The sequence below is a fragment of the Taurulus bubalis genome, assembly GCF_910589615.1.
Source record: "Taurulus bubalis genome assembly, chromosome: 16".
Classification (NCBI taxonomy): domain Eukaryota; kingdom Metazoa; phylum Chordata; class Actinopteri; order Perciformes; family Cottidae; genus Taurulus; species Taurulus bubalis.
The window spans coordinates 3,574,502-3,599,749 of record NC_136604.1 but is presented as its reverse complement, the minus strand read 5'-3'; the positions used below and the strand labels follow the sequence as shown (position 1 = coordinate 3,599,749).

The 25,248-nt window shown below is 46.2% G+C and overlaps 1 protein-coding gene across 1 annotated transcript in view; it reads right to left on the bottom strand.

The window, feature by feature from the left end:
* The window catches only part of pvrl2l (PVR cell adhesion molecule related 2 like), a gene marked incomplete at both ends in the record, with an annotated part of 172,389 nt that overhangs the window by 23,194 nt on the left and 123,947 nt on the right, over positions 1-25,248 (bottom strand). Inside the window, 3 exons of the mRNA XM_079232075.1 lie at positions 7,353-7,501; positions 8,075-8,192; positions 12,231-12,524. Coding sequence (XP_079088201.1) covers positions 7,353-7,501; positions 8,075-8,192; positions 12,231-12,524 — 561 coding nt within the window. The remainder of the gene's footprint in view (positions 1-7,352; positions 7,502-8,074; positions 8,193-12,230; positions 12,525-25,248) is intronic.

Genomic DNA, 25,248 nt, shown 5'->3' with positions numbered 1-25,248 from the left:
GTGTGTGATAAGCCGTAGCCTGGAGCTTCTCTCCTCAGCTCTTATCTCCATGACAGACGTAACCTGTGTGGCCGCGTCCCCATCAGCCTCACCAAGGGGCAACAACTGAGCTTTTGCTCTCATTTCCTCAGCTTTGTTCATGATTTTCAGGGACATCATTTATTATACACAGACCGCCCCCCCCTCCCACTTTGTTGCTAATCATTTTTAAGGTTGATGAACTTCATTGGGAAATCTCTGAGCTGTGGAAATAAAACTCACGGGCATGAAATCATTCAGTGTGTTTCTGCCAAAATGTTGATTCACCAAAGCTGCTGAGCAACGCCACTGAAAAGAGATCAGTAATTACGCATTTTCTATTCAAATGTATTTCATAAGAGTACGAGTAGAGATATTTAAAAGTCACCATTGATAACATTGTCCTCAAGCTTTTTTAACCATCAGCAGCTGATGATGCTCAAAACGCAGCGGCAGTAATTGTGACAAACAGAGACGCAATCAAACAAACTGCTTCTTTTTGAAGGATTTTAAACTTTTGTTCATAGACAGTTGTTCTTCTTTTTGGTCATCTGCCGTGTTGCATTTTTTGGCTGCGTGACGGCATTAATACCCGGCCTCCATCGAGTTAACAAGAACCTCCCTTAACTGTCCGTCCACACCTCCCACCACGGGAGACGCTCACCAGGACGGCACACGTTGCCGGAAACATCGCTCGATCAGACGCTGCCCTTTAGTGGCCCGGAGGGCTCACAACGAGGTGAAGCTAAATCGCGCTCCAGCAAGACGTGCAGACGAGATGGGACGTGACCGGCAGTCTAAACGGGCGGGCATTTCCTATCAGTTACTGTGGCAACACATCACACATACAGGAAGCCTTGCAAGCGAGCAGAGATGCGGTAATTAGCTCCTGGGTTGGTATCTGCATGGGTGGCTCAGCCGGAATACATTTGCAGGACTGGGGAGGATTCCTGCAACAAATTCCCAATTACACTGTGCAGCCCAGCACACAGGCGTCCAGCACTAAAGGCTGACGGCTTTGGATGCTGCAGGCTCCAGAGGTATGCAGTCAAACATGTTCATAGAACACGGAGCAAAACCATTCTGCGTGCTGCATTGCATGTCGGCCAGGAAACAAGACAAGCATCCTGATATGTCACCCACTTAATTACGGCGCTCTAATTTCTATACACAGCCGTAAACATGCAACGGGACAAGAATTTGGCATCCAGAAGCGTTCTGGTTTCCGTTTGTCGTCCAAGTGGAATCGACCAATCACGTTCGAGCGTGCTGAACGCAGCTGGACGGTCCGTGTGGAGAGTGAAAGAGGAGGAGCGCCATCTGGGAACCCGTCAGCTGTCTTCTAGCGGTCCTTTGGCTTCCTGTGTTGTTCTTCGTTCGAGGTTGTGTTACTTCGAGGGACACGTGCCGGCCAATGAGAAACAAGAATTTAAAGCTCAATACATTTGACTGAGATTCAGAGTGTGTTCCACTATCGCTCACCACAGGGTGTGTTCAGAGGTTGGCCCGCGGTTTATGTCCGGCAGAGACTCAGTGCCAGCGCTTTCCCCCAATGACTAGATCATCTGATTACTTTATGCAAAGAGCTGCATGGTCCAATTTGTGTGTGTGTGTGTGTGTGTGTGTGTGTGTGTGTGTGTGTGTGTGTGTTAAAGCCACTTTGTGCCTTTTCCGGTGGACAGCTATCTCGCCCGCCGCAGGCAATCCAGGAAATGCTTCTCCACTGGTCCACCTCAGATGTAACTGTGTGTATCTGTGTGTGTGTGTGTGTGTGTGTGTGTGTGTGTACCGCAACAACAGCCCCCAGCCCCGGTGCCAGCTGGACTCCCCATGAAAGGCCTGGATGTATAAGGGAGGTGGAGAGATAGGCAGCGGGGTAGAGGACGGAGAGGGTCACAGCCTCCTGCCAATCTGCTTCTTTTCAAGCTGCACCCAAAGTCCTGAGAGTTTTTGAAAGGACTTCCCTGCTGCTACCTCTCGGTCGCCCTCTGCTTATTTCCCTCTCTCCTCCCCCTAAACAATTGCCTTTATCTCCGTTTTCAGCCCTTTCTGCAATCTCTCTGCTGCCCTAACCGAGCGAGCCATGCATAACTGGCATCATGTGCGTCTGAACGGATGGGAGTTGTGGGTGGGATGTGTGTGTGTGTGTGTGTGTGTGTGTGTGTGTGTGTGTGGAGGTTAAGGAGACTGCTGTACACATTTCCCGTTCATCAGCAAAACACAGCAACAGCAAAAACGTGTTCTATCTTACAGATCAGTGTCCTCCTGAGAGCTCAGGATACACAAGAGAGAAATGGAGTGCGTGTGTGTGTGTGTGTGTGTGTGTGTGTGTGTGTGTATCCCTTATGCAACCCCACATCTCTCCCTCTTTGACGCCGTGGCCGAGGCCGAGGGGGGAAATGGTGACGCGGGGCGGCCGCTCGACGGCAGCAGGAAAAGCCAGACAGCGCTGCGCTTTCATCTGGCGTTTACCAGAACAAGAGCGGGGCTGTTAGCAGCTCTCAGCAGGGGAAATTAGCGGGGTGTGCTGGGTCCGTGTACACAGAGGGCCGGGGTATTAACCGTTGCATTATTGAGAGCCTGGGCCTTCTACGCCTGACAGTTTAGATCTGACGCCCGAGAGCTGGAGTCTACCACCACAGTCGGCGGCGGGGGGATTAGTCCTGATGGGGTTTCTTCAGGAAAAGAAACAGCTGAACAAACGTGGCATCACTCTGGTGCAAAGACGTGGGGGGGCGGGGTTTAGTTTTACAGAAGAGACCATTTCCGAGTCACTGAAACTACCAGAAAACATTTTTGTATGATGACGCACAATCAAACAAAGTTGTAATCTCCTGCAGTCACAACAAACCCCGATCATGTGGGTTTGCACTGCAGCCGACCGGCAGAAGACAACGCCATTGATGTTGTCAGCAGGGGGCAAACCCATAATGGTCTCCTCCCACAGCCAGAGCTGTGTCTGGTGCACGACTCATTGGATCAATGCATGCAGCAGAGGAAGCACAACCCAGATGCACACAGATGACAGACAAGCAAGTATAAATATACCAATACGTGGGTTATATATACGAAGTAGGTCAAGTACAAATATGACTATGAAGGCAGAAGCAGAAATAGAGTATAGTTGGGTCAGCAATCCGGTTGCTAGAGTTTAGTTCCGGAGCTCATTTGCTGAATTCACTTTGTGTCTTCCATATCATGCAAACAGTCATTTTCTGCACCAGACTTTAACAACTTCTTAGACAGACGGGAAGAAGGATCCATTCAGGAAGACCTCTCTTTCACATGCTTCCTGGCTGCCATCTCTTTTTCAATATCATGCTGCCGTTACGCCCGCCCCCCTCCACCGTCACCGCGCTGTCTTCATCAGCCCTCCTCAGCCTCCCAGTCTCGGTGGGATCATCAGCCACCACCACCATTGGTGCAGCAAGATAATCCAATGGAGTCCATTGGATTATCTTGCTGCTGTTCAGGGCGGATGCCCATCGATTAAAAATCTCCCCGTAGAGTCGAAGCGCCAACGACTTTCTGTCAACTTTATTATCACACATCGTCTGTCATAATAAACAATTACCCTTTTCTTCATTCCCTTGTCTCTCCTGATTGAAATGATGGAGTTGTTTTGGGGATTTAATCGGCATCGAGAGCGTTGGGAGCGTTTCTGGTAGGCTGCCTTCAGATTTGGGCCGATGCAAGAGAAAAATATTCTGTTTCTGATGCCTGAACCGGTCGCCCGATTCCCTCTGGTTACAGGACTCGGTTATCCTGCAGTCGCCACAGTTAGAGTTCCTTTGCGATGCTAGAAGGTATTGTTGCGCACTTGGACACAGGCGATCCAGGCGTGCATGGTTTTTTTAAGAATGTCTTTACTCACAGGAGCAACAGTACACGAACACACTGAAAAGTACAGAAACACACTGATCAGCTCCACACTACATACTATTCTAGACCAATCTGAATACAGTTTATTATACCTATATACACATATCAACTTATATTATCACTAACAACTTCATTCACACTGGCGACATTCTACACTTCACGCAACTGTCACTCACAGGCTACAGATGGTTACTACGGTTACTAGCTAGCTAAGCAAAGTGATTCATTATATTCCGGACACGTCATGACATTCAACTTCCAAACAGACATACATTCATATTTGCCTTCCAAACAGTTATGCCCTTGTGTCGCTACTTTTATACTATTTAATCACTTTCACCCACCTGAAAAGTACAGAAACACACTGATCAGCTCCACACTACATACTTCATGCTATTCTAGACCAATCTGAATAGCGCGAAAGCAGCTTTTTCCCTCGCTTTTCCCCAAAGGACCCCTGAGCTGACCCATGTCTTTGCCTGAACTTAAATCCATGTAACCGACATTAACCTCACATCATTCAAACCTCCGATAAACAGATAAACAAACAGATGCCAGGTGAACAAACAAAATAATTAACAATCAATAAAAATAATAAACAAATGAGAATATGGGGGGGTCCATGTCCAGTTCTTATTACAGGTGCAATGTTAATGTGGGCCCCACAGTATCACCATAATCTTCACAGGACCCATTTGGCCTTAAACCCTTGGCAGAACGTTTATAGTGTAGTGTTTATTTCTCCCTATGGACAGACTCATGTTCAAATCACTGTGTGAATCCTAGCATAGCGTTCATAGTCAGAAGGTCTTGACACACGGAAACTCTCAATACTCGCCTGCAAATATTCACATCAAACCTATTCATAGCAGCAGCGATGTGAATTGTTGCAATATTTTTTCAATAAAAGGTTTGAATAGTTTCATTCAGGCAGAGGGCCAACGGCCAGGATACAACTGACCTGGCATCTGGCACTCTGGCTTCGGTATATTGTTGGAAACGCTCTGAGTGGGCTTTTATTGTGAAAGGCAAGACTGAAAGGAGCGGATCCGGTGTGCGCTGGTGAAAAGGAGAAATTCGGTTTTCCATCTTGGTAAAGACTCTGGAGCCTCGGTGTTGTTGGACTCCATAGTGTACGCTTTGAATGTGTTCCTTCCGCACAATGCGATCGGGTTGATACTTTTATTCGTGGTGAGGAAGCTCAGAAAAATCAATGTGGTCTCTTTTTGCAGCGCAAGACTCTCGTTCTGTGTGCAAGTACTCATTGATTGAAGTGCCAATCACACAAAGAATCCCTCCTCCGTGTGCAAAGGCCTTGAGGTTGGATCATTTGTCCCTCGAAGGCTTCCCTACCAGACCCTATGAGGCGAGTGGGACTCAAAAGTCCAGGCCCATTGTCCAACAGTTCATCTTTCCCTGTTGACTGCTAGAACTAAACAAATGTAGCCAACCCCATAATGTAGGATGTGTCAATCAGTTGTCAATTTTGAAGAATCATATGAGCCCTGATAGAAAGATAAAAAGTACCACACAAAGTGAGGATTTTGTTACGACAGACAAGCGTCGAGTACAAATACAGAACCCAGCTTTGATTCCCACAATAGCCAAAGTCGAGTCCAGCGGGGTCAAAGTGTCCTTGAGCAATGCACAGATTCCCTACGTGGATGAGTGTGTCGGCCGGAGCGCTGAAACACAACGGTGTTTGATTGTTCACTCAGAGAAAAGCCCACGCCTCGCCAGATCCCAGTCCTGGCGCTCGCCTTCTCTGCGTTAAAGCCGTTAAAACTGACAGGTGCTTTACACCCATCCGGGGATGGAACGCAAGCAAACGCTGTGAAACACCAAGGACGCGTTTAACACAGAGGAGGAGGGATCACAACAGATCTCAGGTACTTGGAAAGATAAAACACGTGTGGGTCCTCAAAGCGCGTGTGTGTGGAGACTTCTACATGCGAAGCGTTTCATGGTGTTAAGCTCACGTACCTTCCCCGGTACTCTGAGTCAGTCACACTGCTGCGCTTCCAGCGAGAACAGTAGCGGCTTAGCCACTTGTGAACCTCCCACACATCCCTCCCAACACACCGCCCCGACTACAAAGCATCTTTGTTCCTCGGCGGAGACAATTCAAATCTCCGGCTCCGATTTCCCACGGATTTTCTAAATGTAGCTTTCCCCTCCGACGCGGGAGAAAGAGTTGGAAGTTGTTTTGTTGTAAAGTCGGCATGGTGATTACTCAACTAATTCATCAAAACAATAAGAAACAACAACAACAGAAAGAGTCGAAGGAAGGAAAGCGATTTGACCAGTCAAGCAGGCAGTGTGGAGTGTGGGAACACACACACACACACACACACACACTAACAGCGATAAATAAAAAAAATAAAAAAGACATTCTTAACAGGCTTGGAGGCCAGCCTGCTGATGTGCAGTGAGGCATTTCAGCACGGTCCTGGGTTTCGTGTTTGTGTGTGCTTGTGAGTGCAGGTGATTGTGTGTGTGTTTGTGTGTGTGTGTGTGTGTGTCGGGTCAATGTGTGAAAGCATCAGAGGGCAAAGAGAGAAAAAACTGGACGCCGTGGCAACAGAAGCCGAATCGCCGAACTACAAACGTCAAAAGTCAAGCCCCAGCAGAGAGAAGGATGCAGACACGGAGGTCATCCTCGTACCGGAGGGGAGGGAGACTCAAACTGAAGAAGGATCCGCAGCTGTTAGTTGTTATGCAAAAAGAAAGAAAAGAAAGAATAGTGGTTGCAAAGAAGGGGAAACAAGGAAGGAGAGAAGGAAAAAGCAAACCTGTGCAAACTGGCTCACACCAACATCAACCCCTATGGGAGAACTTTAGAAACCCCTCCAGAGGCGAGGAGGAAGAGACTTTTAGAAGAACAAAAAACGTGAAGATTGAGAGCGAGACCAGTGTCCCTGCAGTTCCCACATCAGCCCTGATCCCAGCATGAGCACAGCGTGTATGTGTGTGTGTGTGTGTGTGTGTGTGTGTGTGTGTGTGTGTGTCTGAGCATGCATGTGTGTAAGTGTACCTGCATTTCTGAGGAGCGATGTGCACCTGAGTGTATGGGCACATTGGAGTGTGTGAGGGAGCAGGAGATAATGTGTGAAGTAGCATTAGCCTACTCATGTGATTCTCTGTGTGTGTGTGTGTGTGTGTGTGTGTGTGTGTGTGTGTGTGTGTGTGTGTGTGTGTGTGTGTGTGTGTGTGTGTGTGTGTGTGTGTGTGTGCAGGCAGTGATCGCATGCTGTTTGAGTGGATTTTCCCATTGTGTCTGTTGGGATGTCGTGTGCGTCTTCATCAAATTTGCGTGCATCTCTGCAGCACTCTGTGTTACGCTGTGTGTGTGTGTGTGTGTGTGTGTGTGTGTGTGTGTGTGTGTGTGTGTGTGTGTGTGTGTGTGTGTGTGTGCGTGTGTTTGATAGAGTGCGCCGTTCGACAGGACTCACCGATGACGATGGTGGTGATCTGGTGGCGGCCGGCCCCGTGCTTATTCTTGACCTCGCAGATGAAAGTTGTGTTGACGGCGTCGTCCACCTTCCTCACCGTCAACTTGTTGCCGCTCACCACCACCGTGTCCGGCAGAGCGCCAGACGCCCTGGAGGGGGAGGGAGCAGGAGAGGAAGAAGAGGGAAGGAAGGAAAAGCAGTGGATGGCAGGAATGAAGGGAAAGTGAAGATGGAGGGATAGGAAGAAGAGGAGAGATGAGGGGTGACGGAAGAAAAGAGAGAAGGCAGGACAGAGGGAGGGAGGAGTTCAAACGAGATATAGGATGAAATATGATGAAGCAAAAGAATAAAGGAGACAGATGGGGAGAGGAAAAGAAGAGAAAGATGGGAAAAAATGTTGATGAAAAACCAGAGAGTGTTTGCGAGTGATATTCAAAGGCAGCATTAATGTGAGCCAAATCACAGACATGTGAACAGCCGCTCTGTCTCCCTGCTCGATACTCATCAAAAAAGCGCGCACAAAGCACAGCACGCCATCTGTCCATCACGACGAGATGTTCAGAGCGTTTGTGTTCGTCAGAAAACGGCCGAGGAAATTATCATTAAAGAGGAGCTGTGGTTGTGCGAGCTTCTGTCGGGATAAGAGCAACAATTAAGAACTCTGTCGCTCTCTCCGAGGGAGGCGGAGGGGGGCGGGTGCAAATAAAAGCTGGGATGCTTACGCGGTCCAGGTGACGGTGGTGGGCTCGGGGTTGCCGCTGGCCATGCAGAGCAGCACGGCGTCCGACCGGCCCACGTACCAGTTGTTGTCGTAGCCCTCTATGGACACAGATGGGGGGTCTGCAAGAGAGAGATGTTACTTTTTACTGTGGAGCAGCGGGGCCGAACATACAGAGGTCTACCAGATGAGGGGAAAGAACAATAGAGCAAAGAGCAAATAGAATAAAGAGCAATGGATTTTATGTTTAAATATGTAACATTACATCCTGGAAGTCATCATCTCGGTATGTGAGACCTCTTCGTAATTATCCTAAACTAGGCATCAGCCATGCTTTTGTGTGTCTGTCTGGCCACGGCTAATCTCACACTACTGGACCCATCAGCCCGATGTTTGATATTTGAGATTTCATATCAGATATGTTATGATCCACTGAAGTTAAGCTTGACATAATATTTTGTTTTTGATATCTTCACCGACATCTTGGCTGGAAGGGATGAGAGACACGCTCCAAGTTAAAAAGAAAAACAATCAGAACTTCTTAAAGATCAGCGGGTATCCTCGACAGTCTGAACTCTGGAAAACCCCAAATAGCTCCTCCTACTTAGCAGCTCAATAGTGATCATTAGCAAGAATGCTAGCTAGCTGGGACACCAGGTTTTTTCTGCAGGTGACAGTCAGAGACGCATTTCCGTGACATGAAGGGACTGCAAGACCGGGGTAGAGGATTGATAGTAATAGTAATAGGAGGATGAATTTCATATTGTTTCATAAATCTTTGTCAAAATGTTAAGCTAAAATAAATCCTGAGTTAGGGCCAAACTTATTTTTTGTGACCACCAAAATCGAATCAGTTCATCCTCGAGTCGAGGTGGATGTTTGTGCCAAATTTGAAAAAATTAGCTCGAGTCGTTCCTGAGATATCGCGTTCACGAGAACTAGCTGGACGGACGGAGAGACGGGCAAACCAACAGCAACTCGCCTCGGGCCACAGCTGTCGCCGGCGTGGAGACTTTACAACCCACCTTCCTTAAAGAGCTTTTCTCAAGGCACATTCATAGCGGGCGGAAGGGAAAAATCAGTTAGCGTCAGTCTCACAAGAGTCTTACTTTACAGTGAGGGCAAAACCAAAGCGATGTGTGTCGGAAGTTAAAACAGGCAGAAAACGCATAGCTCTCTTTTCCCTTCGTGAGATGGAGGCCGGTGTGTTGAGGCTAAGTGTGCGGTCTGATGTGTGTGTGTGTGTGTGTGTGTGTGTGTGTGTGTGTGTGTGTGTGTGTGTGTGTGTGTGTGTGTGCGTTTTCCTCCTGGAGAGCGATGACCTATTAAAGCTGATCTGAGTTACCCAGCAGACACGATCCCTCGCGCCCTCACTAAACTAACACATCGAGGAGTCGCGGTGTGTGTATGCGCGCTCTGGTGCTTCTATCTTTGTGGGGACCAATGTCCAGAGTGGGGACACCTCGATTCTGGGCTGGTTTTAAGGGGTTAAAGGTCCAGAGAATAAATACTGCGTGTCTCGAAAAGTATGTGTGGTAAGGAAGTACAAATACAGCCCAAACACCGACCGCATGATGGGTGAGATCACTCTGCCTCATGTATGGCGTGGACATCATATTTAATTAATGCGAATATACGCCTACGTGCGCAAATGCAGCACAAACATATGTGCTAAATCTGATCACACACACACTCACACAGAGACACACAATGTCGCTTCAAAGCCAGTAAAGAGAATGCGACAGCTTGACGTGGGGGCCGTGACCCTGTGTGCTTGTAGCCGAGGAGTTTCCAATGTGTATTTCACGTTATTTCCTGCCACCGCTTGACAGGCAGATTGATCATATGTGCGTGTGTGTGTGTGTGGTCTAAAAATTGCAGAGTGGAAGCTGAACAAAGACAATCTGTTCTGTCTCTGCGGCAAACATAGCGAGGTCACACAGTTGAGACACTGCAGCCAGCATCACTAGACTTGTGTGAAGCCACGCTGAACCTGTCTAATATCTAGATCCCATGAAAATGTATGGACTAGATGAAAGCATTGTGTGTGTGTGTGTGTGTGTGTGTGTGTGTGTGTGTGTGTGTGTGTGTGTGTGTGTGTGTGTGTGACGATGTGCATTGATTTTCAATACTACCGAAAGGAAAAAAAAGACGAAAAGTGCCAACATTTTATGCAACTTTCTTTTCTCAAAAGCCGTTTTTTAAGTCCGGGGCATAGGTGTAGGATTGGTTGTTAACACAGGCATCTGTTTCCTTCTGCCATCACACTGAGCGTAATCACAGCATTCTGGATTCATTTGTCACAATCTGCTTCAAAATTAACAAATAAGGAGAAACACAAAGACCTTGAAGGATGCTGAAATGAATGCGGTGCCGACCGCCCTGTTGTTGTGCAGCTAATCACACGGAGGAAGAAAAGTGGATGGAACGCTATCCTGGAAGGTTTCAATGCATGTATGCCAGGTCATTTACTGCTATTGTATTAGTTAATGAATTGGCCAACTCAGGTCATGACGGTGGAAGAAAAAGGTTTATCACAACTTAAGCCAAAGCATAGTTGGTTTTAGTGGAGAGTTTAAAGGGTAGCTTTGATATTTTCCAATGCATTTTGTGTCGAATTGACGGATGCGGACAACAATTTATGAAATTGGTTCAGTACTCAGCCAGATGCCTGCAATGTAATCCAATCAGGGTGAGCTGGCACCGCCATTTACTGCCACTAAAAGTGCTCATTGATTGTTATTATACGTGTCTGACATTATTAAAAGAATCCCGCTCAAGGAAAAGTGAAGTTGTGAAATCTTGTGAGGTGAAGTGTTGCCATACACAACAAGAGGAAGCGCCAGTGCAGACAGAGTTTGTTGAGCTGGAGCTCAGAAAGCATAGCTCCGTGTTAATATTTAGATGATTTTGACACGATTTTGTATTAATACTTTACATGCAAAGATCCGTGGTAGACAGTGGCTCAGATTAAATATAAATAAAGATATAAAGTAGTGATATGACGTTGGATGTTACAGGGCCTGTGATACATCGGAGTACAGAAGTTCCCACTGTACTCAGATGTGATGCATATGATGGTGTATTCTTTATACTCAGGGGCTTTCAATCTTATGCAACTTTAGGCTCACTTGTAATAATCAAAGAAATTCTAAGGACCACCTCCTCAAACATTAGATCTTATATTTCCTGGACGCTTTGGAGCTTTTACTGGCCCATGTTTCTCAACACGTCCCTTTTCAGATAGAGCAATCCTTGTATCAAGGGAACGTTAGCTCGCTAGCAGTGGCAAAACACGTTTGTCTCTACATAATGATGTTTCGTGATTGCCGTATGATATTCAAACAGAACTGGTCATTTAAATTTGTGTTGCTTTGTTTAAATTACCATTCTTTTTTATTTATGTCATTTCATCTGCATATTTTGCTTTAAAAAACAACCAACTTTGAAAATTACCCAATTTTCGAAATTTTGTATCCAATCTATCAATTTCACAGTGCCACTGAGAATCGATGTCTTTCTGTTTTCCTAAAAACAAAATAATATTATATTGTAACATATTGAATGGCTGTATCACGATGCATATTGTATCTCTGCCTTATTAGTGACTACCATGCATGCACATGGGCCTTTACACAGCCAAGCAATTACTTTTATAACAAATTAACAAATCTGTATTCCTGTTACACCCACGGTGTTTAAACTATACACAACAGAAAAAAAATTCTCAGATTCTACAACAAATAGACCAGATGTTGTTTTGTTTGTTATTTAGATGATTAGAGAAGTGAGAAGCGGAGGAGGTGGGTGTGGGGGTAGGAAGAAAGTGCACTGACATCATCTTCGATTCACTGCCGTCTCACAGCTTGGGTATAAAGGTGTGGACCGATTGTTTTCTATATTAGTCACACTGTGTAATGTGTATAGCTTAGTGGTGTTGGGTCCGCAGGTGGCTGCCAAAGTAGAGGCCTAAAGACTCTGGCAAGGCACTGATCTGTGTCGGAAGTGTTAACAGTTGGCTTTTTTTGGATCCAGCAAAGGTGTTTGTATCCTTAAATGGACCTGTGACACATCGTAATACAAAAGTATCCCTTCAGGTTAGGCACCATTTGTGTTTTATGTCCAAGTGGCCATTATTGTGTGAACATAAATGTCCTTACATTCCACCGAGAGCTTGACAGGGTAAACCCACGGCCGCTCCTGCGTCCTCTGGTCGACCATGCAGGTCACCTCCCCGCCGTTGTCCGCCGGCGTGGGGACCAGCTGGTACTCGCTGCGGACCGTCACCGTGCCGTCCGGCCCGTTCGTGGTGCTGGTCGAGTGGTTGCCTCCGACCGACGCCAGCCACTTGATGGTGGCCGCCGGTTTGCCGTCCGCCGCCTCGCACTGGGCCACCACCACCGACTCGGAGCCGGCCTGGACGGTCACAACTTTGGCGGAGTTCTTAGGCTTGGCTAGGGGCAGAGGATGGGGTAAAGAGAGGGTTAGGGTTAATGTTCTAATCCAGTTAATAGACAGTTAGCTTTTTTATGGTTACATAACAGCTAATATGCTCTTAGAATAATCAAAAACAAAGGCCATTCTCTGCAAACAGCCTTTTGTCTTTTAGTATGCATGTTTTGACATTAACCAACAGGTTTACAGTGAGCTTCATCCTCCTAGATGTTTTTGCAGGTGGTCCCCCCCCCCCCCAACCTAATTCAAGTGACACAAACAAACCAACAGTTACAGTGAGAGGCTTTCACATCCTAGCAGCGATATGGAAAACATTGCTGTTCCTTCTACCGTCACATTGGCTTTGTTCAATCGAACTGGACTCGTCCTATAAAGTGGCAATGTTCCATGAAAATAGAAAAAGACAAAAAATACTACTGACACACGATCAATCAATCCGTAAATGTCAGTGAATTCCATTATTTGGTGATGTCGAGTGTTGCAATTTACTTTTTCTTTGTTGCTATTCCCACTCTTCTCAAACATGTATCATGTTGTACTGCTGGATGTGATTTAGTAGATTTCCCCCATTAAGGCCTTTCAATGCGTCGCATGTGGCTGTGTGTTTACAGAGGTGTGATGGACAGAGTGAACACTGAAAGACTTAACTCATCAGGAAAAGTCAGGCAATTATTGAAAACACTTTTACTGTCGGTGGAGAAATTGGTCCGTCTGTGTTGATGAAAAAAGCCATCGCTCTTTCATCCTCAGGGAATGACACCAAAGTTTATTTTTCCATTCATTTAAAAAATGGTTGGACATTTCTGCTACTGCTAGGCTGCAAACATCTCAACATAGTGCGATGCCGGCCTGGCATTTCCTCCACTCTAACTGATTTCCGTGGGGGAGGGAGATTACATCTTCCCTAACCGATCACTGGGGGCCGAGGTATCCACCTGAACCATACTTCATTTTAAGTGAACACCAATGCTTAGCCAAGCCGACATACTGATTTTCTTGGGGTTCAAGAGTCGAGAGGAGTTAAGTAAACAATAACTATGGCTTAAGGGGATATCGAGAAGACGTGTGGTCTCAGCGCTGCCTTGACGTGTCAGCGCTTGACAACAACTTGATGATGGCGTTTGTCCTGAGTGCGGCGCTGATTAGCAAACTGCTATTCCACCACACACACACACACACACACACACACACACAAATCGTGGTGCTCATTGCATCGATTGTTTGAAACCGCCTTTTCGAGTCAAAGGTCTGGACCCAGCCATATTTCTCACATCAGTCTGGAGGTATTCTCCATACAGACAAAATATTAGGCTATGCTAACGCAGCTGAATAAGAACTGCGCCCCCTCCTTGGTAGTATCAATAGGCTGAATGCCAGAGACTGACAGGGAGACATAAAGAAATGTTTCCAAACACAGATAGCTGCATGATGTGTGTTTATGAAACCAAGCACTTAAAAAGCATAGAAGGGAACACATCTCTGTAGAAGTCATATTCACCACATGCTTTCCATTCAAGTATTCAATTTGCATGTTGCGTTGAGTGTTGAGTGTTTAGTCAAGGATTGAGTTTTTTATTATGATAACAAAAGCATTTATAAACTTTTCCACACTACCCCCAGAAACAGCGTCCCAGGGATGCTCAGGAGCCTTTGGCGAGGCAGATGCCTGCACTAACTTGAACACGACACTGCTCTAAGACTGTCTTTTCTTTTCGCCTTGGAAAGCAGCTACAGATCAAGGCCTGTGACTGGAAGATTGCCAGTTTGAATCATAAACAAGTTGGGCATATCTGCAAGGCGTGAAGATTTGTAACCGAGTGTGGAGCCGGCTGTTGTTGCATTAAGGTGGCATTCACATGGGACGGCTGACATCTGTCATCGTCACAGAGTTTGTGTTGGAACCATCCAGACGCTCAGGAAGCTAATTAGTGAAGCCCAGTGCTGACCCATGTTATTACTTACATTTGGCCCACATTCTGCCGGCCAATAGCAGTGACCGAGCAGGGACACCAACGTAACCTTGGTGGTGAGCAGTCCTGGGCCGGACCCCAGCCACACTGGAGCCTGTTGAAGACCCGGCTGCTGAGACCAGATCACAAGTGGTTTGTTGCACCTGGCCCAGTACGCAACCGCTGCACGTATTCTACGTATGCCTGGTCAGAGACGAGCCATTCCTGGACCATAGCTGACCCATTTACTTTCTTAACTCAACCAAGGTTGACCCAGAATCATCTCCTATCTGGGTTGCGCTGCGTGTTTGAAGCAATCTGTACAGTCTGTATCTGTTCAGAGGCTGATGAAGTCCATTTGAACTTCACATTTTAGCAGCCTGGCTCTGTGGTTGGTCCAGTTAAAACAAATCTAAAGCACTAATGGAGGGGTTGTCATGGAATACTGGAACATCCATGGTTCACAGAGGTTTTCCATTGCACCACCATGACGGTTTATAAGTGAAAGGTCGAGGCAACTTTTGGATGGAATAGTTCATTCATGTTCACCTGACATTTGATCCAGCACCAACACTTTATTTTCTCCAATGACCAATTGCCTGCAGAACATTCCCATCAGCCTCAGCTGCACGTTGTGTTCGTGCTAATTACGAAAGGTTAACATTCTGAACTAAAAGATGTCACAAAACAGAAAAAAAACATCACCATCGTTCTCAAAAAACATTTCAACTCCTTAACCAACAAAAATGAAATCCGTAATAAAACTTTATTCACACCATGATGGTGAAACCTAACTATACTATAAACGTAGAAGATGAACGTTGGAAACATACTCGTCACCAGCCGAATATTATCGTTGTCATTCTGAGCATTTTAGCCCTTTATTTTTGAGGGCGACTGACTCAGTGGTGAGCAGGGTCGTCCTTCAATCAGAGGATCGACGGTTCGATCCCCGGCGCCGCTAGCCTGTGTCGATGTGTCCTTGAACACTTAACCCTAAATTGCTCCCGTAGCTGCGACTACGGTGTATGAATGGTTGATAATCCTGATGTGGCACCTTGCATGGTAGCTAGGTGAATGATGTCATGTAGTGTTAAAGAGCTTTGAATGGTCGGAAGACTAGAAAAGTGCTATACAAGTACGGGTCCATTTACCACTTTAACATTGGGCTGAAAGCCCTGCTGTGCCTAATGACAGCCCGACAGAGCTGCTAGCACGGCCGGTGGCTGTTAGTCTTATTATTTGATCGATCAAATGAGATCTTCCACTTGCTTCTTACTTTTATCGTCCTGTATGTCAACGCCATCCATCAACACATCTTCTAGGTTTTGAATTCAGGCCAAACAAGCTTCCCTAAACCATCGAGAGAAGAAACAGAAAGTGAACCTGACCACTCTGTGGGTTTGAACTTTACAGCTCTGCAGCTCTGCTATCCTGTTCTTGAACTCCATTGGTGCAAGAGGGAAGCAACTACAATATGCAACCAGTGATCACCCAGGTCTCGAGCATGGAGCAGAGTCACAGCACGGTGTGTGGTCCCACTGAGGCTGAGCCTGCAGCGCAGACACATTTGGATGCAGCAGCCCCGGCTCTGTTTCTTCCTTCTCTCCATCCCTAAACATGGATTTATTCATGGCTCTATCCTGATGAAGGCGGCCAAGTGATATTTTTTTTGTGTGTGTATTTTCTACTTTGCTGCATACATTAGCCAGAAATCAATAAAGGCTTCTGGATCTTGTTAAATTTCTGAAAATCATGTCTCACCAGCTGCCCAGGTTTGTAAACATCTCCTCTCAGCTTGACACACTGCAGCTGAATATTTCCAGACATTGTCGGGAAAAAAGAAAAAAAAACATCTGCCTGGCTCTCTATGTCTCCTCAATTGTTAACAATACATGAATATTCAAGTAACGCAGGGATAGTTTATACTGCAATTATTCTGCTGCGTGTGTTGTTTTGACAACTCATTATTGGCTGCTAAGAATGTTGACACAATGCATTCATTTAAGCTTTAGGGTAATTTAGCCAATTTAAGCATGAGGGAGTTTGCTAAATGTCTAAAATGTAAGCAGAATTTACAATGTCCCTTTTCTGATGCAAAAAGGAAAAGCTGAAAGCACATGACTTTGACTCGTAAACCCGGCTCAGACTCACCTCTGAACGCAGAAACAAGAAGCACCCGAGGCCTCGCGTTTCAAGCCCCTTTGTGCTGCCGCATTTAACTGTACTTTGACTGATTCGGTGCTCTTACTTAAGGGCAAACGTAAACTCAAAGGCATTTTGTTTTTGTTTTTTTGTTCACCTTCCTCTGTTGGTTATCAACAACTCAACAATAGAAAGAATGGAGGATGCTGTTCCAATTCAACAAAGGTTGTTGCACGGCAACAGAGCAGCATCTCTCGTTGTTCTCTGACTGAAACTTCTCTGTGAATGTCTCTACACTCATTCTGTTTGGGTTATCTCTCCTAACCCTTGAATAGCCGGGGAGTCAATTCATTACTATTGAATTGAGAGATTTTTTTTCGCAAAAGCACCGATAAATAAACTGCTGAAAATTACGGCTGTGGTTTGTCATCAGGACTCTGAACCTGGGCTGTAATTTCTCTTTAACCTTTGCTCTTCCAGGGAAGGTTTGCTTTTTCAGAGCAAGACCCAACGCCTCACGCTTACAAATATGTTCACCTGGGAGCTGACCTGGAGGCTAAAAAACACATTCTTGCTGCCGTTTGCAGCTGACTGGAGCTATTAGGGTCCTAATGCTTCTGGAAGGAACGCCTGCAAAGCAGATGTTGAGGAGGAGGAGGAGGAGGAGAGCATCTTATCAGCAGAGGTTTAAAGTCACACTACTAGTTCCACATTCATTAATATCATGGCAGATGCTGAAATCTAAGCTTGCTGACAAGAAAGCTAAAGGTTGCTTCATCTTGGCTATCAGGTGGGGGGGTTTGAAAAAATCTCCCTCATGCAAGTAGGAGCTCTCTCTGGCACTCCGTTTGACACGATGATTCACGAGTCAAAGCAGAGGCCACTGTAACGGCTGATACACGAGCCCCGTGGGAGCGTCTCCACAAGATGCCACAACCAGCTGGTGAGCGGTGCGCAAGAAGTGCTCCAAAATGCTTTAGTGCTACTGACTTCTGGGGAACCTGCAGAACATACAATACACATTCGTATACAGCTTACTGTGTAAAATACCACACGCTTCCCTGGAAGGACTAGTTCTTCCATCTCTAAACCGCTGCATGTGCCTTGTGGGATATTGATCAACAGCTATCAACCTTGTACTCAAAAAGCAGGTCATTTAGTATGAAGTTTGACATTTCTTATAATACATTTTGGAACTAAAAAGTAATTATTGGTTATTGGTCAGTGACACTCAACGTATTTGGCACGATAACCATTTGCAAATTCACAATGAAAATAAATCTACTCACAGTTTTATCCACAGCATTTTTTGTACTATTAAAAAGGCGACCCTGTGTGTAGGATTGGGTGACATTTATTTATTTTATAGCTTTTAAATGCAGTAATATATCTGATTAATAAGTGAAAAGCAAATGTAAAAAATAAAGACTTTCAAATTAAGCCGTTGAATGTTTATTCATTTTCTCTGATCTATTTCATTAATGTTCGTTAACTGTGTATTTATTTAGGTGCAACCATTTCTGTTTTTATACAATGATCAGTCTGGGACTGTCGCCACAGACAGAGTTGGTAATACTGTAATGCAAATATATAAATATTGCAAAACTTCCACATTTGGAGGTAGATAGTGATTTGAATGACATTTATTTAAATCAAAATACGAGTGACACTTTAATGAGTGACACAACATTGTCATTGTTCTAGAATGAGCATGACACCGATTTGTGAAAGAAGGACATGAACGAAAGTTACGAAGGTAACTACGGTTCTATGAATCCTGGATGACCGCCAGAGGCAGTGTTTTCACACTGGATATCTTCCGTCTTGCGCAGTTCGAGTACGTAGACCAAAAATGTCACGTGTGACCTCGAATGAGTCCCCAGCCGGGTATAACTTCCGGCCTCATCCTGAGATCATGTCCTGGGGAATCTGCTCGCGAAACCAAGAGATTCCGAGTGACCAAGAACTCTGGCGGTCATCCAGGATTCATAGAACCGTAGTTACCTTCATAACTTTCGTTCTATTTCATCCTTACTGACTGCCAGAGGCAGTGTTTTCACACTGGATGACTTATACCAACAAAGTCACAAGGAATGTACAGGAACCTACCTCGTCTGACTCAGGCAGAGGAATGTGGACGAAGAACCGCACCCAATGGTTGAGGGGTGGCAACGTTCACTCTGTAGTATCTGGTAAATGTGCTTGGTGATGCCCATGAGGCCGCCGCACATACATCCTCCATGGACACACCTCTCAGGGTTGCCCATGACGTGGAGACACTCCTGGTAGAATGGCCCCTTACTCCGGGTGGCAGCGCCCGGCTGTTTGCCCTGTATACACAGGCAATGGCTTACACTATCCAGTGGGACAGGCACTGTTTTGACAGGGCACAGCCCTTCCTAGGTCCCCCATAGCAGACAAAAAGCTGCTCCGACCGCCGTATACCTGCGGTGGCCTCGACATAGGCTCTGAGGACCCGCACTGGGCACAGTAGCCCTGACCTCTCCTCTCCCAATGGAGGGTTAAACTGTGCGAGCTGGATAGGTTGGTTGAGGTGCAAGCGTGTCAGCACCTTCAGAAGAAATGCTGCATTAGGCCATAGTGTAACACCTGAGCCATCTGAGTTCCACCTCAAACAGGATTCACTCACCGACAGGGCGTGTAACTCGCCTACCCGCTTTGCCGACGTGATGGCAAGGAGAAAGACGGTCTTTGCTGACAGCCATCGCAGCTCTTCCTCTGTTGTGGGTTCAAAGGGAGGTGAGCATAGGGCGTCTAGTTCCACGGACAGGTCGCATGGAGGGGCCCTCGGGGTGCTCGGAGGTCGCAGTCGCTGAGCCCCCCTCAAGAAGAGGGACACGAGCTTGTGGCTCCCCACAGTGTCGTTGTCGATCCTAGCATGCTGCCATAAGATAGCAGCTACGTAAACCCTCAGGGTAGAGGGAGACCGGCCCCTATCTAGGAGGGACTGCAGAAACTCGAGTACAGTAGGCACAGGGCACTGTACTGGGTCTTCATTGTGAACCCCGCACCAGTCGGAAAACAGCTTCCATCTACACTCGTACTGTAGACGGGTAGATGGCGCTCTGGCATTTAGAATCGTCGTCCTGACTGGTTCTGTGCAGCTGCTCAGCAGCTGGTCGGGCTCTGCAACGGCCAGGCCCATAGGTGAAGGCACCTGGGGCTGGGATGCCAGATCCGACCTTTTAGCTGCGATAGGAGATCCTTCCTGTCGGGGAGGCGCCATGGCGTCCTGCGACAGAGTCTGTGCAGCAGAGGGAACCAAGTCCTGGCGGGCCATAAGGGTGCCACCAGCACCAGCCTGTGGCCCTGCTGAAGAACCCTGAGGAGCGTTGGCAAGATCAGGGCAATTGGGGGGAAAGCATAAAGAAAGCCCTCCGGCCACATATGAGCCAGGGCATCTTGACCCAGAGGACTGGTCCTCTCTACCAGGGAGAACCAACAGGGGCAGTGGGTCGATCTCTCTGAGGCAAAGAGATCCACCTCTGCTCTGCCGAAGAGGCCCCAGATGCTGTGCACGACCTCTGGGTGAAGCCGCCACTCCCACGGTGGAGGCTTGTGACAGGAGAGGGAATCTGCAATCTGGTTCCGGTAAATACATTGCCCAAAGGCTGGTCAGGCGAGGGGCTGCCCAGGCCGTGTGCAACAGAACTCAGAAACTGTTGGATCCTAAAACTGCTGCTTTACTGGACTACACGTCATCATTAATATCAACTGGAGAGATTTGTTCCATCAAGCTGAGGACGGACGTTCAAAAGCTCGTGCTCGTGTCTCCAGTGATCTCTGTGTGCGCGCACTTTGTGTGTGTAAGCGCTGGAAGCCCCGCCCCCTCCAGCCCCGCTCTGCATGCAGGCAGACAGAGAGCAGAGCAGCGAGTGTGCTCTGATCCGCGCTATTTTAATAATCGTCTTTAGTGTGCGGGCACGCTACTAGAGAACTACTGCCTGGTCTGAACGGCCTGCACAGTTCGCTGAAGCGCCTGCAGAGCAGCTGAGCCGAAAAGCTCCCTGGGTTCGTCTGGGCCAGTACGCAGGGTCCGCCTACATGCCTCTGACAGGGGTGACTGCGCCAGCCAAACCTGGCAGCGGGTCTGAACCAGGGTCGACATCATGCGTCCGAGTTCCCTTTACATGAGTGCAAACGCCTGCAGTGAAGTGTCACTGAGGCTGGTGGCAGTAGTGTCGAAGGTAGCCTGCTGCAGAGAAACTGAGAGGGCAAGCATAAGATGAGAGAGGGAATTGCCAATACGGCCCATGTGCTGCCATGTTGTAAGATTGGCAAAGCAGGTCGTCCGTGATCCGACATTGGAGTCGAGGACACCTGGCGTCCGGCCTCAGAGTCTCCTCAGGGGAAACTATGAGAGACACAATAGTAGGCTCAACGGGTGGCATGTGCTCTAGGCCACATCTTGCCGCCTCCTGCATGGACGCCAGGATTCGGGCATCTGCCGAGAGATGGGAGTGAGCCTTGGGGTTCCTCCAACATGCGTGCAACTCCCTCAGATATTCCTCTGAGAGAGGAACAGAAAAGGTGGCAGGGGCGGGAACGCGCCTGCCACCTCAGGCCTTCTTCTCTGACATCACAAACAAAAACAATACACGCGCCTTATTTGCTACCGTGGACAGGCAAACAAACCCTCCGGTGTCGGTAACGGATACGCTCCAATCCACCTGGGCATGCAATCAATTTGCCTCCTATTTTGCTGATAAAATTCAGAAAATTAGACAAGCAGTCGGTGGCTCCACACCAACCACAGGATATGTGTTGTCCCCATCTTTAAATAGCATCCATTCAAATATCATGACACAATTTCACTCAATTAACCAAAGAAGCCTAGAAGACATTATACAACATCTGAACACATCCTCCTGCTGCTTGGATATTCTACCAACACACTTTTTCAAAAATATTTCACACTGCATGACCGCTGATCTTTTACAAATTGTAAACACATCCCTTCTCTCAGGTGTCTTCCCACAAGCCCTAAAAACTGCAGTTATTAAACCACTTCTAAAGAAGGCTAGTTTAGACCCCGAAATATTGAAAAACTATAGACAAATATCAAACCTCCCATTCTTAAGTAAAATAATTGAAAAAGCGGTTTTTCAACAGCTGAACAACTTCTTGGCCGAAAATAACTGTTTCGATGTCTTCCAGTCCGGCTTTCGTCAGCACCACAGTACTGAAACTGCTCTTGTTAAGGTTTTCAACGACATCCACTTAAACACAGACAGATCTCAGTGCTGCATTCGACACGGTTGATCATGACATACTACTAGACAGACTGAAAGTCTGGGTAGGACTCTCTGGCGCAGCGCTTAACTGGTTTGAATCCTACTTGAAGGACCGACAATACTTTGTGTCGGTAGCTAATTACACATCAGAGCTGACTAGGATGACATGTGGTGTTCCCCAAGGTTCAATACTGGGGCCTCTTCTGTTCAACATCTACATGCTTCCACTGGCTCAGATTATGAAAAACAACAAAGTGTGTTATCATAATTATGCAGATGACACACAACTCTACATAACTATATCACCAGGGGACTATAGTCCCATACAAGGGCTGGCTAAATGCATTGAAGAAATCAATAACTGGATGTGCCAGAATTTTCTTCAATTAAATCAAGATAAAACAGAAGTAATTGTTTTTGGTCCCAAAGAAGAACGATTGAAAGTCAGTGCTCAGCTTCAATCACTAATGTTAAAAACCTCAAACCAAGGTAGAAATCTAGGTGTAGTTATGGATTCAGACCTCAACCTGAACAGCCATATCAAGACAATTACAAAATCAGCCTACTATCACCTGAAGAATATATCAAGGGTTAGAGGACTTTTGTCTCAACAGGATCTGGAGAAACTTGTCCATGCTTTTATCTTCAGACTTGACTACTGTAACGGTGTGTTCACAGGTCATTTATCTTCAGTAGACTTGACTACTGTAACGGTGTGTTCACAGGCCTCTGTAAAAAGTCAACCAGAAAGCTGCAGCTGATTCAGAACGCTGCAGCTCGAGTCCTCACTAAGACCAGGAAAGTGGATCACATCACTCCAGTTCTGAGGTCTTTGCACTGCCTCCCTGTCAAACAAAGAATTGACTTTAAAATCCTGCTGCTGGTTTATAAAGCACTGAATGGTTTAGGGCAGGGGTATTCAACTAAAATGTTAAGAGGTCCAGTTAGAGAAATTTTCTTGAAGCAAAGGTCCAGAAGATCATACTGTCTAACTATTTAGTGTGATATATATTTAAGTAGCCTGGTAGTTGTATCAACATCTGCATGTAATCAATACCTTTCAAATCAAATTAATTCAGTACGATTAAAACACTTTTAAACAATATTTATTATCACGTAACATAGAACTGGACTTATGTGTGACTGCAGATATGTATAATGTTCTCTCATGAACTAAATAAAAGTAGGGCTGCATTTTAAAATAAAATAAATACAAAATGAAAATGGTGCATGTAATGATAAATAATAATAATCAAATAAAGTGCTTAACTTCAGAACAATTAAATAAAGGGAGGAAAAGCTTAAATGTCCCCGTTTCTGTTTCAGTCTCAAACAATTTTACAGATAATAAATCTCAACACATCTTAACAATTTAACAGTTTTAGAGCATCACTCTTGCATCCCACTCCCCCACTTTGTTGCTCAGTGGGAGAATTGAGCTCTAGCATGTCCTGCCAGGACTTTAAACCTGGGCTTGAATGGAGTCAGGGCCATTCTCATGCACATGTGGAGGTGCTCATTGGTGAGCCTCGAACAATATTTATTTTTGATGATATTCATCGTGGAGAAAGCTGCCTCGCAGTTGTAGGTGGAGCCAAACATGGTCAAGATGTATATGCCAACTTTCCTCAGACCTGGAAAAGCTGTCTCAGGGACCGTTTAGAGCCAGAAAGTGGAAGGGTCAGTTTTTAGAAACTGCTCTTTCAGGGACACATCTACTTGGAGATCAACCAGTTGCATCTGGAGAGGCCCAGGATTTACCCATTTAAAGTGCTGTGTGACTTCCTTTGAGAACCCCCTGACATCAGTGATGATAAATGGGTTCTGAATGAACATGGTGATCTGCTGTCCAAAGCTGAAGCTGTCAAAACGGTTGCTGAAGTTTACGATCAGCTTATCAATGAAGTCAACAAAAGAAGACACATCTCTCTGTCCCTGAACCTGTTCCTGCACTGCTGGGAAGTGTGCACAGTCTCCCTGCAGGTCTTCCTTGAACAACTCAAGTTTCTTTTGAAAGGAGCGGACAGCGGTCATCAGTTCACAAATTGAATTGTCCTTGCCCTGTAGCCTCAAATTCAGTTCATTCAGATGTGCAGTGATATCAATCAAAAAGGCCACATTATCCATCTGTTTCTCATTTTCTAAAAAGAGAGAAAACTGTGTTGCCTTCTGATGTCTTAGCTCTGCCAAAAAAGATGCTACTTCCCTCCTGATGGACCAAAAGCGTGCTAAGACCCTCCCTTTGCTGAGCCATCTCACATTATTGTGCAGCAAAAGATCATCAGCATTGGCATCAACTTCTCTGAGGAATTCCCTCAGCATGCGATGCTGGGTGGAAGAGGATGCCCTGAGAAAATTGATCATTTTGATCATTGTATTCATCACTTCAGCATGCTCATCTGACAGGGAGGCACAGAGGACAGATTGATGAATGATGCAATGGTAAGCTATGAGCTCTGGATTGTCCTCTTTCAGTCTTGCTACAGCTCCTTTATCTCTCCCTATCATAGCAGGGGCTCCATCTGTGGCTATTGAAACCACTTGTGTTGGCTCTATTCCTCTCTTCGTTAACATCTCCTTAATGGCCAGGTAGATATCTTCTCCTCTTGTACTGGTTTGAAGGGGAGTGACACCTAACAGGTCTTCACAGAATGCTTTCTGGTCTGTGTTGAAAAACCTGACGTACACTAACAGCTGAGCATTGTCACAGATGTCAGTGGACTCATCCACAGCTAAGACTACACATGGTGCCTTATGTATGGCTTCATTTAGCTGGGTTAGCACGTCCTGAGTTAATATTTCACTTTTCTTTGTGGCAGATGATGCTGACATGGGTATTTGCTTTATCTTATCACAAAGCTCTTGTTTTGGTTTTCCGTCAAGTAATGTTTCAGCAACGACACTCATGCATTCTTTGACAAGCCCTCCATCAGTAAATGGCTTTTTGTGTTGCCCCAAAATCCAAGCAACTCTGAGGGAACACTGGTGAGCACGTTGTTGGGCAGTGAACGTGTGGCTCAGGATCCTGGTTGACTGTTCATATTGGGCTGTGAGGCCACTTATTTTCTGTGATCTCACTTCGGATTTGAGTGGGTATGTTTGTTCAAAACCTTTATGTTTTGTCTCATAATGGCGTTTCACATTGCCACTTTTAATAAGTGCCACGGTTTCTGAACATATAAGACACACTGGTTTTGTGCTCCCTGTGGGAAGTATGAACAGAAATGAGTCGGTCCATTCCGGATTAAATGCTCTATTTTCGCTGTCAACTTTTCTTTTTTTGGAGAGCGACATTTGTTCCTTATGTTTCTCTCCCTTTCGCTGTCTCACTCGCCTTTTTCTCAACTTTCTCCGGCGCAGTCGTCCGTTTCTCT